Source organism: Astatotilapia calliptera, chromosome 8, assembly GCF_964374335.1.
Source record: "Astatotilapia calliptera chromosome 8, fAstCal68.1, whole genome shotgun sequence".
Classification (NCBI taxonomy): Eukaryota; Metazoa; Chordata; class Actinopteri; order Cichliformes; family Cichlidae; genus Astatotilapia; species Astatotilapia calliptera.
The window spans coordinates 7,614,468-7,627,880 of NC_137429.1; the positions used below are offsets into that span (position 1 = coordinate 7,614,468).

Genomic DNA, 13,413 nt, shown 5'->3' on the forward strand with positions numbered 1-13,413 from the left:
CAGCACCATTTATACAACTGTTACTATATTTCCTGCATTGTTAGAGAAATACAAATTATGTTGCTACTACGCTTCCAAACACCACTTCATCAGCATCAGATGAAACATTTTATTCATATTCTCAATTAAATTGTTGTTTTTATGACTCCCCCACATATCCAGCGCTCGAATATGTCAGTATTAAAATCCACATCGAGTTACCTCTTTTCTCCGTGGTAACCACGAGCGCCTCGGCCGCCTCACCCCAGCCTTTCCTTGTCTGTGCCGTGATGCGAAACACATAGACAGTTTCTGGCTTGAGGTTAGTCACCATGTACTGGCGGGCGCTAGGGTTCAGCACATCCACTGTGGCTGTGTTGCTATTGGTGGAGTTGAGGTGGTACGTGATCTGGTAAGCTGGAGAAGAGACAAATGGTCTTAATAAAGCTGTCAAAGATGCTCTGGGTTAGAATGAAACATGTATTTCAGTGGTATCTGAAGAAACAGTTGTTTATACTGTTAATAAAAGGGAAATCAAGCTGCGCTGCAGACAGCTGTGTTCCTTCTGACAGGATTTCATTAGCATCTGCTCCTCTATGCTACTTTGTAGGTCTGTCACACTGGACAGTTTAAACTAAATTATCCAACAGATGTTTAATGGAATAAATACTCACAAGGAAATCCCCAGTAAGCCAACAAGAGAATCCCAGTCCCTTTATTGCAAACCGGAAAATAACAAGACTTGATTTCCCCCAACGAATACGGTCTAATCCACTTAGTTGGGGAAAAAAACCCAAATCAAAGTTTGCAAAAGTATGTTTACAATGATTGGGAGCAAAAACTGTTGCCATTGATTTCTAGAGTAGAATTAGGGGCCAAATCTTAATAAAAAACATTTTGTATGTACTAACCAAGTATAATGCCATTCGGCTGGGCAGGGGACTGCCAAATAAGGCGGACTGAGGTGGTCCGGACTTCAGGGAACAGGATACCCACTGGAGGTCCTGGGACTGTGAAGACCACACAAGGATTTAAAGTTTTTTTAGACATAACATATAAGTAGCCCCTCCCTTTTCTTAATTCTCTTACCAAAGTATTCAGCACAATATCAATTGCTATTTATTTTTACATAATTGGAATGCTCAATCTTGCTCTATCCTGTGTTCCTACCATCATCCAGGGTCCTTTCAAGAATAGGTGGAGAGCTCGGCCGTCCATCTCCAATCCGTGTGAATGCCAGAACTTGGATCTCATAGAGCACATATTTCCCCAGACCAGTCAGCTGGACACTGTGAGTGGCATTCCCCTCTACTGTCCAGAAGTGGACTGGACTGTCCGAGTCTTTTTCTTTATAAACCACCTGACTCGGTGAGGAGACAGGAGAAAGAGGTTGGGAAAAGTGAATGTGGAAATTAAGTAGGACAAATAGCCTCAAAAACCGCAACCATGCTGTGTATTTCACAGCTTAAAAGAAGCTCAAGTTTTTTCCAAACTAATTAGATGCCTCGGAAAGCTCAGTAAATAAAAGGTGTATAGCTGCCAAATATAAAAAGCAGAAATAGACCTTGTAGCCCAGAATGAGCCCATTCCTGTCCGGCTCTGGGACTTCAAACCAGCGCACCAGGATGCTGCTTGAAGTAGTTGCAAAGGCAGAGACGTTGGTGGGACCACTGGAGGGAACTGGGAACAATAAAGAGATTAGAGGGCTGGATAGTCTAGTGTTTGCCACATATTCCAAAAAGTCTGTCATATATGCTGTGTATGAGGGCAATTACTGTACATACGGATCTAAAATAGAGAAGGATTTATTATTTGTGTTTGCGTATGCACACAGAAGCTTCTATTATTTTGGCTTGGTGGAAAAAACCCTCAAGAATAGGGCTCTTCTCCTCCTTGGCACTCATCCTTGGACAACATGCCTGATTCCTAATAATTTGCTGGAGTATGGGGAAAAAAAGAGCGCAGGAATTCCACATTTAAGTCCATGTGTTCTCAATTTCCTCAGACTCCATTCTTAGCTCCTTCCATGTCTTTCTGTCCAATGCCTGGTGAAAGCGTGAAAGCAGACGCAAGAATGGAAAAGCAGTGTCTTTGCTTATATTAAAGAGGCTATTAAAAATACTCTAGCAGGGCATCTGAGCAGGAAACAATCTGCTCATGGATTTACCATATGGCAAAGTGTTAAGTGTTTGTTTGACACCTCTAATATGACTAATAATAAAGATATTCAGCACAGATGCTGCAAATACAGTATCACAGAAGTAATCAGCGTGTTTTTATTTCTGGGTTGTGAAAATGTGTTTGATGTTCACACAAATATGTGTGAGGCAATTTAGGAATTTGACCTTTAACAGAAAAAAGAAGATTTGACTAATCTAATGAAGTTTGTGCATTACTTTTCCAAACAAAATAGCGTTTTTCCACAGCGTGGAACTCACCAGACTCCCGTGTCCTGCCTCTGACCGGTTGGCTCCAGGGTCCCACTCCAATGCCGTTTACAGCCTGGACCCTGACCTCATATTCTGTCCACTCCTCCAGGTCCTCAATAGTAAACTCTCTCTCCAGACAGTCGGTAATAACATGGGTGAGTGGATGGCCCTGTGAGCCTGCACGGGAGTACTGAACCCTGTAGCCCACCTGCTCTGCATTCCCATTATATTCCCATTCAGGCAAAGGCTGAGGGGAAGGAGATGGTGTTCACATTGAGAGAGATTGGACTGACTAACAGGCCTGTTTCCTTCAACTCATCAAGTTTTTCTTACAGTGTGACATCACTAACAAAAACTGGCATTTTAGAAAAAGATTTCTCCTTACCATCCATCGTAACCAGAGGCTTGTTTCACTAGCGGTGCGCAGGGTGACGTTGGCAGGGGCCATGTCGGGAGGAGCTGGTAGGGTCTGAATTTTTCTGGAGGGCTGACTGGGAGGACTGGTACCCACTATGTTCACCTGACGCATCCGAAACCTGGTATATGGATTTGAACATCATAACATGAATCTCGCTTGAGAAAACACTTACTTGATTTCAGCTGTAGTCCTGAAACTGGGAATCTGGCAGCTTAAAATGAACCTGCAATGATCAGCATTATAGTCGCACTTGCATCCTCTTACATGAGGCTTATTGCATTTGAACAAGATCAGAGCGCTGAATATGAATAAAGCATGGATATGCTGTGGGGGGCTTATTTGCGTTATGGCCTGAATATGCAAAACAGCAATTTTTTTGCATTTAACTATATTGAAATGAAAAGTGGCAGCGCTGATGTTGGAATGATGAGAACTATAGCTGTTGTGAGCCTTTAGGGATTGGCTCAGTGAAATGCTAATTGCTTATATTGAATGCGATCGTGAAAAACAAGCCAAGATAAAAATCAGGCATACACTTAAAAAAAACTTTTAAAATAATCTTGAATTCAAATTAAAGGAAAACATAATAAGATAAGCTGCTGGGACATGCTGAAATGAAAGTGCACATACACAAATGGCACATGATTACTTTCAATTAAAATTGGCATTGTTAAGTTGTTAACACTAATACTGATGTGACTTTGTGTGTCTGTACAAAAGCACAGTGCAGCAGATCAGTTTTTATTTGTTCTTTTCAGCATGTGTTCTGCCACAGGAGAATGTGTACTGAGGTGAATGTGTAGTATGTCTGCAGAAGTACTTTGTATTTAATAATTTTGGAACTCAGGTACACAGTAAAGATTCACAGAAACAAGTTTCCAGTAATTACCTGTATGAGGTATATGGGTTGAGACCTGGCACCTCTAAGGAGCGAGCCTCAGGTTCGTTGAACACCTGGTGGACCATCAACCAATCCTCATTTTCTCCTACTGCACCCACCTGGGAATAAGACAACAGATGAGTCAAATACTGCACCTCTCTTTCTGAGGAACCGAGGAAAGTAGTGAATTTTTACTGAACTTTTTAAATATAACTAAAAAACAAATAAATTATTAGTTCCAGTTAAAATCTGGCTCACCTGGGCCTCCACTAGCCAGCGGGAAATGGAAGTTTTGCCATCATAGCCAGGTTTGAACTGCAGGTTGATGGAGCGTGGGCCAATATTGGAAATTGCCATGTTGGTAGGAGGGCCAGGAAGCTCTGTGAGGAAGCAAAAAACAAACACATAAAACAATTAAAAGAGTCACATAAAGCAATAACTGGGCTGATATTACTATGTCACTGGAGAATGTGCACTAAGATATGGATATTTTTCTCTTGCTGCCTCTTCCACAGGGCAAGTTGTTGAGTCTGTGGACTACATAGGAAAATCCATCAACCCCAGCACCCTCTTGTGGCAGAACAGATACTGCACACATATATTTCTCTGCTATCTCATCCTATTCTCTCCAGAGTGCTCCCACCTTCAGCCAAGACACCAAAAAAGAAGATTAGATTTGGAAAAGATGCTTACACACAGTACACAGATAGAGACAATGCCATGAATGTCAATTACACTGCAGTTATCTGGATATATGATTCAATCTGATATCCTACTTGTTTACACTTGAGCTAAATAAACAATAAGAATGGATTATTCACTGGTAATCCTGGAGAAGGGGGGGGCAAATCTGAAAATGGTGAATTCAAAGAACAGCAAGAAAGCATTTTTGCGTATATGAATATCAACACTTTTTGTGCTTGTCTAGGTAGGATTGGATAATTTATGCGAGTGCAAAAACGGATTCATTATTCATCATTTTTTACCTCATACTTTTTAAAATATTAAACCTACTAGGCAATCCCCTCTTCCCAAAGCGCAATATAGTTAACATAAATTCTAGTTGAAGACATTAATCCAAACCATAGCCCATCGGTATGACCCAGTATTTTTTGAAAAAAAGATATCATCATTGCCACATGGGGATACTAAACTGTTTTTTCCAAGATTGCTTAAATGTGAATATATTCAATCATAATGAAACGCAGATTATGTGTCGCTGTAAAATGACCACCTCTAAATTATTTGCATGACTGATTACTAAGGCTGCTTTTAGCTGGGTCATTACAGTACAGTTGCAGGCACATCGGCGTTTTCTTTATACCTATACAATGGGAGTAATTGCTATTCTGAACGTAAGTGCTACACTGAGGCCTGTTCTCAATAAAACAGCCTGTCATTTCACAGGTTTCACAGATGTACAGCCTCTAAATGTAGCTCCAGTAATTGACGTGGGCATTGTGTTTCTGTTGCACCGTTTTGCAAATATGAAATCATTAAACACTGTAATCGTCCTTAATGCTATCGAGGGAGCTATTATTTCACGAATGTCGGGGAGATACGTGCATGTGCAGGTTTTTGTTTTTTTTTTGCTTCTGTCCTAGATGAGGTGACCGGGGTCAGATTTCATTGTGTCTGGCGCCAGACAACATTGAGTGTGCGCACCGAGTTCAATGCGTGACAGTAAATCTACGGGAAGGGAAGGTTCAGTAAAGGTCCCCAGTTGCTCATTAATTTGAATAAAGACACAATTTTGACTTGAGAATTAATTGAGCTTAGAAAGGTTTTATGATTGTTAATTGGAACTGCACACTGCCTGAGAATGAAGGCATGCGGATAAAGGTAGATATTGTCTGAGTATGTAAAAAAAAAATGCTATGGCACTTGTAATGTCAATCAATTTTTCTAACACTTGCTTTTTGCAGGTATCATGTAAAAGCGTGCTTTCATTCACTTTCACAACATGCCACCACCTCTCCTCAAAATAGACATGAACCGTTAACAGATTTTACAGGGACTATTTCTTCAAAGAGCACTCAACCAAGGATGAGTGATACTTAGCCTCAACACAATTGTGTAACGTCTTCTGTTCCAGAAAGCGCTCTCCAAGTACGGAAAAAATGAATGCTGACGATGTCTACAATGAGACTGAATGAACATCGAAACAGGAGCTGCCAATACAAACTGACATTTTGGAGAGGGACTTAAGTGGGCGGGCACAATTAAAGATGCAACTGCAATGTGAGAAATGTAGAATCTAGTGTGTATCCATTCTCACACATGAACTTTAGACAGTGTCAGAAAAATCTGGAAAATTGTCTTTTGTTTTTTGGGGGAAAGCGTTCTGCCGGAGGAGCTGACCACTCACAAGCTGTGAAGTCACTGAACTTTCAGTGCTTTTCTCATACTCGCAAGAATTGATGCAAGATGACACCACACAGGCTTGTAGTATGAGCTAGGAGGTTAAAGACTATTTAACATTCAATATACTGCAGTAATTTGTGTTGTCATGTGCACCTCTGCCTGGTGATGTTTGGAAAAGTTCAGTGCTGCAGTTCATGTCTAAAAGCTGCTTTTTTTTTTTTTTTTAATTACTCTTTCATATCATCTGGAATAAAAAATTTTGGGCACACAGGCTCTCATGTATCTGTAGTGAATGCTTGGTTACTAACCTGGTGGAACACCAGAGGAAATGGTGGAGGAGGACAGCACGCCCTGGCCCTTGGAGGTCATTCCTCCCACTTCAATAGTGTAGGTGGTGAGAGCAGTGAGCCCGGTGACCCTGTACTCTAAGGTGACATTGGGCAGGTAGTGGGTGACTCTGGTGTTTGTTCGGTTGTACTCCTCCCAAGAAATGCGGTAACCTAAGGAGAGGCAGTGATGAGTGGACACGGACAGAAAATCCTCCAAGGGAAAATCTGACAGCAGTTTTACTACAATAGCAACTCCAGGCTTGCGTGCTACAGGGCAAGCTAACAGAAATATTAAATTAACTTCATCAAAAATTGAATATAGCAAATTAAATAAGCCTGTGATTATACCTCCCTGCACTCACGCATCCTCCGCCCACTCCCATACACACATACAGACACACATGCTCACCCGCTCAAAGTTAATGCAATTTGCTCCTTGGCCAGCAGCTCTTTTCATGTGATTGCACAAAGCATTAAGCAGCATTTCTTGCCAAATCAATAATTTCACATGGCATGTCAGTGTTTGTCTCCTGGGAGCGTGCAACACATTGAAATGTTGGAAAATACTTTACAACATGCTGCTAAATATCAAGCTGTGCAAACATTTAACAATTTGTTAGCTAGATTCTTTAACGTAATACTCAAGAAAAAACATTCTGCATGTGAGTCGATGGAATGAAAGATTTACTGCACATTAAGCGACTGATAAGTCGATGGCGTGGTTGCATGAAAAATAATAGAAACAATATATTGGCCAGTATTATAGAAAAATCACTGAGTAGTAGGGAATGTAATTTTAAGAAAAGCCAAATAACCATTTCTGCACTCTTACCACTGAAAGATTCACTTTAATGATCTATCTCATCAGTCAATGTGATGTTTTATTGGTCTTTATTATGTCTGATAATTTAAGGACTTTTTGCCCTTTTATTACTATACTGTTTCATACTAAAATGGTCACATTTCTGTATATTTCTTCTACGATTGCAAAAGACTTGAGCAATGCCTCTCGAAGGGAGCCTTATTGAGAGATATTTCATATGGAGAGCTTGGGAGAGGAGACAATGTTGGCTGAAAAATGTCATTTTTCAAATATTCTTCTCTTTCTTTCTTTTTTTTTTTTTTCTCAAGTGTTGTCTTATTGCTGGTATATTCTGTCTGTGGCTTGGGAAGCACTATGTGCATGAACCCCCACAAAAAACAAAGAAAAACAACAACTAACGATAAAGAACCTCTCCTGGGCTGGCTTCAGTAAATGAGTTCAAGCAGCTGCAATATAAAACCAAATCCTCCGGTCTCAGTTCAACCTGAGCACTGCCTCATGCGACTGGTGTCTGTCAACCCAACTCTGACAAATACCACCTTGGAAAAAAAAAAGGTGCTATTTCTCACCTTTTCTGCCTCTGGCTACAAGTATAATTTGGGAGTTATGTGAATGTACCTGTGAGAACTCCATTCTTCTCGCTGGGCTCACTCCAGCTGACTTTGAGTGAAGTGTCCAAGATCTCGGTGAAACTCAGATGACCCACTGCACCGGGGGCTGAATAGGAACAAATAAGAATAATGAGCACGCCTAAGAGGCTTTGAGCCACAGCTGTACAGGTGATTGACTAGGATCTGGAAATAGCCACTCATTGCTGACATCTTAAGAGTTTGGATTTTAAAATTTGAAAAAAACGAAGAAAGAAAAACCCGTGAATATGAGCCGGGGTACACTGGGAATTTTTACCACTTCGCAAATATTCTGTAAAGAACTATATCCCAATTATGATGATGCCGAATATACTCATTCATTAGCACTTTTCTACAACTCCTTACTACATGAATAATAGATCTTGCCCAAAGGATGTGTTACTGTGAGATGCATGTGTCCCCATGCCACCGTGGGAGAGGCAAAAGTGTGGAAGAAAAGTCACTTACTGTCCTCGTGCGTCCTCAATGCTTTAGGCGGGCTGCGGGGGCCGTCTCCGGGTGTGGTGAAGCACAGCACAGAGGTGTAATACTCGGTGAACTTCTTCAGACCTGTCACATATCCCACATGGACGCTGTCCTGGAAGTTCGGTCGTACTGTTACCATGGCAACTTCATCATCCTTTCCAGGTTCCCAGGCCAGCAACTAAAGTGGGGGGAAAACAATGTAAAAACAAAAGAAAAAAATAGAAAAAAAGAAAGGAAATTACCCACACGGTTGAAAATAAAGCGACTAATCCTTTTTCTTCTGTAATAATTCTCACAAAACTAACAGTAGTGTCTCTCTGTGGTGGTCCTAAGCCACTCCGAGGAGAGATTTGGCATCATAGCTCTCCCAAATATATTTAGAAAAATGCCCTAAAGAGGTTTTGACTGGGGGAGAGTGACTGAATAACTCCGCCAATGTAGGCTCAAGAGAGACATGATAGCATCCCATCATTGCACACCATATAGCATCTACAAATGGGGTCTGGATTGACCAATTAGCTGCTTGGTAATGAGTCCCAATGGTTGTCTATTGGGTTGTTTCCAGTTTTCAGAGTGAGCGAGCTTCCAGGGAAGTAAAGAATGGCTAGAGGATGTCAGCGGGATAAATGCTTGATTGTCCGCCTTCATTTTCCAGCTCTCCGTTCTGCTTTTGACACACTTTCTATCACCGCCCACACTATCTACCTCCCCTTTTCTCATTGCTTCTTAAGTCTCTTTCCCGGGAGAAAATCCTGGTATTTAAAATTCAGATTGGGTCTTTACAGTATGACCCTTCCACCAAGCTGACTAAGACTTGTGGACTGTCATTCAACAGACAGACAAAAAGAGAGAGAAGAAAAACCCAAAAACATAATTAAGTCTCAGTGGAGTCAGCAGAAAAGTACAACTGCACCATGGATGCAGTTTTGAGAATCCCTGTGGGCTACATTTATTCAAGGTGCACACAAGAGGGGCAGAGATAGCCTACATTTGAGAGCGTCTGACAAAATAATGAAGACATTTATCATTATGGGCACGCAGCCTTACAAAGTTACATATGAGAAATGGTCGTGAGGATAAAGAGAATGACCTCAGACTGACAAATCGGTGAACAGAATCCATTGTTCACACTGGCACCAAATGTCGTTAACCCCCCTGGCTTTTCAATCCCCTGTGCTACATGTAATACTACATGCTCAACTGTGACAGGTCTGCCAAGTGGATGTGATGACTGGTGGTGTTGACACTGCGGCGTCTACTGACCTTGTAGCCCTGGTTAATGCCGTTGATGAACTGGGGGTTAGGGGCTGTCCACGTAAAACGGATAGTTGTTGAGTTGACCGACTCGGCCTGCACGTTGCCTGGAGCTATGGTGGGCACTGGGATGGATGAGGAGAGGAAGAAAAAGTGAGACAGAGCGGAAGAAAAAATAAAAGAAGAACAGAAGGCAAAAAGCAAGGGTGTGACAATGCCTTTCAATTCGCTGTTGGAAGTCTGCCTGCATCTGTTTAGATGTCAGTATTGATTGCTGCTGCGTAGGTCAGAGCAGATACCACCATTACTCTCTCTCTGGTACTTAAACCTTACACCAGAACTCTTTGTGGGTTTGTTTGCAGTGGTGTGACCTATTTATGGGTTTTAGAGTCACATCATTGTGTTTCTTACAAAGAAGATAACAGTTAGCACTAGCTTTTAGAGCTGATTTCAGTAATATATATGCAGAAATAAAATAAAATGAAAGATTTACACTGTATTTGTAAGATACTGAATGCTTGATTGACACATCTTAAAGATAAGCTTGACTGAATTTAGTAAAAAATAATATACATGCATGCTCACTGAATAATGGGACATTAAATAAGAAGGAAAGAGCTATTGAGTGCTTACCTCCTTGCAGGGTCCACTCAGTAACCTTATGGCTGAAAGTGCCCAAACCTGCCCCATTGTAGGCAGCCACCTCAATCTCATAATTGGTCCAGATGATGAGGTCTTCCAGCAGCAGTGTGGTCATATCTGGGCTGGAAATGTTCTTGATTTGGTAGTCCACAGGCAGCCCAGTGAGACGATACCTGTGATAGACATGTATAAACTTGTTGGACTATTCAGAAGATTGGACACCTGTTCTGGATGAGAGTCCATGTGTTTGCAGATTTTGTACCTTATCTCTGACAGTTTAGTTGTTTCACTGACAAAGACATTACTATTTTACCTGAGCCCAGCAGTGCATTAGAATCCCTGCTAGGGGGAGACAAAGCACTAGCCAACAAGCAATTAAAAACTGACAGCACTGACTGTTGTCTGGAAAACACCTGCTGTTTTATTTGGATGTAATGAATAAAAAGCCTGACAGAAAACCAAACTAATTACATGCCTACAGGATTTACAGTCAGTTTGGCATATTGCTGACTTTACCTAATAGACTTGCTGAAGTTTTTTTTAAGTCAAATCAGCCATTAAATTTTGTTTTGTTTTTTTTCCTCACAGACAAGATATGCATGTATATCTTTAAATACAGCGGTAAGGGATGTAAAACATACTCCAAGTGAGCTGCTCCTAGTAGTTTTCCACTCCAAAACCAAAGACATAAATTAAAATAGATGGATCAATAATATATGCACTGGTAATAAAGTTAGAAGAATATTTTACACTTTACAAAACGCTGTAGAAAAGCATTTAGACTTCTGTCTGTTCAGAAAGAAAGTGCAAATGCAAAATATGAAGGTCACAAATCAAAAACGAAATCCATCATCACGTAAGAACACTGACAAAGGAAGCACAATAGATGTGCACACCACTTTGTAGCTTCCTTTAAATATAAAATATGATCAAATTTCTATTACACTGACTTGAGAAAGTACTTGGAGTCCCTCATTTTAAAACATGGACCATCAACACTGTGTAAATTCTAACCATTCACATAAATGTAAGAGACAGGGAGGTGTCTGTGGAGATTTTACCGAACGATGTAGCCTCTGAGGATGCCGTTCTGGTGGCTTTCCGGTGGAGGCTGCCACTGGATCATGATAGATTGGTTGGTCCGACCACTAGCAATGACATTTTGAGGAGGAGCACTGGGGGACTCCTCTGGGAGAGAGACCCTGCAGAACACACACACAAATATTGCACTGATAAGACATTATATTAAAACCACTAACATGTGATAACTCGTGTGTAACACCAAACATCTATTTCTGCTGTCTGCTTTCTGCTATCTTAAGCCTCAGTAAAGTTTGCAAGGATTTTGAATTGGCAAAGGGTCGTTGCTGGTCTCTAAGCATGTGAGATGGGGGGCTTTGGGTCCTGGCAGTCATGTACCAGCCACGTAAACATTTCTATAGACCCAGCGCACACATACAGTCCTTTTCTCAGCATAAAATCTTGCCCCACAAAAACCCTTTCAGGAATAGCTAAAGGAATAGGAATCCGGTGGGATGCACTGCAACAGGTTCAGTCCACAGAGGTCCCACTCACAAAGGTCTAAAGCAACCCCAGAGATCTCATGTCTATACCTTAATAGGTCAGAGCTTGTTTCAAGGGAGACCAATGAGTTATTAGGCAGGCAGGATTTTAGTTTTAATGCTCCAGCTACTCGATGCAGAAGTTTAAAAAATGAAGAAATTCCAGCTGAAGCATTTCCCCGTACAATATCTTCTGTCTCATAACTGTGTCCTTCCATATCCTTTTGTTTGTGAAAAAACTGTCACCGTTTCTTGTTTGCTTTTGCTCTCCGAAATACGTGCAATACTCACCACCTTGAAATCACCTCTGAGGAACTGAAAGGGTACCTAGGCTACCTAAAAGCTATATTTCTACTGTGATAAAACACCCCGTGTGTCTGGGGAGAAAATGTGTATGAGAGATGGGAGAGAGATCACTGGCACTAACTGTCCCAAATGGTCTCGTGGAGAGTTCTGTGCTGCACCCCCCGTGACACACAAATGAAGCTCCCTATGGCTCTCCTATGGCTTGGGACCTCCCAGCAGGAGGCAGCGTGACAGACTGGTGGAGGAAAAGAATGGAGGCAAGAAGGGATAGGGAGAACAATCAGTGCTTGAAGTTGTGTGAGGCCACAGAGAAGCCAACAGCGGTCTCGCCTCAAACCTAAATCCTCCCTGTGGCTTTCAGAGTCAGTAGGTGTTTGTGTGTTTGAAAATGCGCGTTTGAAAATGCGTGTTTACATGCAATTGCGCACGTTTGTATGTGTATTCTCCTCGGGAGGCTTACATGTATATCCCTCTTCTCTCGACTCTTGACTGAAGGGATCAGTCAATCCGGTTGTCTAGGAAACAGATCTCATATACACAATGTACTGTTTACTAACAACCAACAAAGTCCTGTTTTGACTCTTGTTTTTTGACATTGCTTAGGTTTCTCACTGCTACTGCCAATTAAATGGTGTGCTGAAAGGGACAAAAAAGCTTTTAAAATGTTGATGTGAGATATAAAAAGTGTCTTTAGCTCACCGGTCTGTCTCCTTGCTAAACTGTCCCTTTCCCACATCATTAACAGCACAGAGGCGGAACTGATAGGAGCGAGCTGGGATCAAGCCGTTGACCGTCACTGCTGTGGACTCTGGTTCAATATTGGCCAGCAGGATGGCCCAGGGAGCATCTACAAGACAGAAAATCAACTTTTACACCTTTTTTCCTACATGCGCATCCACACAAATACACACCTGAGTTATTGCTATTGTTCCATTCAGGAAGGAGTGCTACATTCCAAGGAATTTCACCAATATCAAAAGGGATTTTCAATTTAATGCCTTCCAGTCATTTTGTCTTAGATGGTTTTAAAATTCAATTTAATGAAACAAACCAAGCAATGGTTGAAAAAACAAACAAACCCAAAATAGAAGAGCAATAACAGTATTGGTACCCACAGGGAAACTTGGTCTCTGCATTTAAGTATTAGGAGCAGAGAGCAGCTGACATACAGCACCCTGAGACCAACTCCAGATTTAAGCCAGTGCATTTATCAAGGGGACAACAACAGCAGAATCAGCCTAGCATGTTTTTTGATGGCAGGAAAACCTGGATCCTCAGTTATTCAGGGACTTCTTCCAAATTGGCAAACCAT

The 13,413-nt window shown here is 41.5% G+C and overlaps 1 protein-coding gene across 7 annotated transcripts in view; it reads right to left on the reverse strand.

The window, feature by feature from the left end:
* Positions 1–13,413, reverse strand: part of sdk2b (sidekick cell adhesion molecule 2b) — a 276,275-nt gene that overhangs the window by 23,155 nt on the left and 239,707 nt on the right. For all 7 annotated transcript variants that reach the window (XM_026178235.2, XM_026178230.2, XM_026178233.2 and 4 more), the window contains exons 15-29: positions 12,801–12,948; positions 11,295–11,435; positions 10,225–10,406; positions 9,601–9,716; positions 8,320–8,515; positions 7,841–7,939; positions 6,379–6,570; positions 3,965–4,086; positions 3,716–3,825; positions 2,794–2,944; positions 2,418–2,655; positions 1,544–1,659; positions 1,150–1,339; positions 891–989; positions 202–396 (exon numbers count right to left, since the gene is read on the reverse strand). In XM_026178235.2, the coding sequence (XP_026034020.2) occupies positions 202–396; positions 891–989; positions 1,150–1,339; positions 1,544–1,659; positions 2,418–2,655; positions 2,794–2,944; positions 3,716–3,825; positions 3,965–4,086; positions 6,379–6,570; positions 7,841–7,939; positions 8,320–8,515; positions 9,601–9,716; positions 10,225–10,406; positions 11,295–11,435; positions 12,801–12,948 (2,295 nt within the window). The remainder of the gene's footprint in view (positions 1–201; positions 397–890; positions 990–1,149; positions 1,340–1,543; positions 1,660–2,417; positions 2,656–2,793; positions 2,945–3,715; positions 3,826–3,964; positions 4,087–6,378; positions 6,571–7,840; positions 7,940–8,319; positions 8,516–9,600; positions 9,717–10,224; positions 10,407–11,294; positions 11,436–12,800; positions 12,949–13,413) is intronic.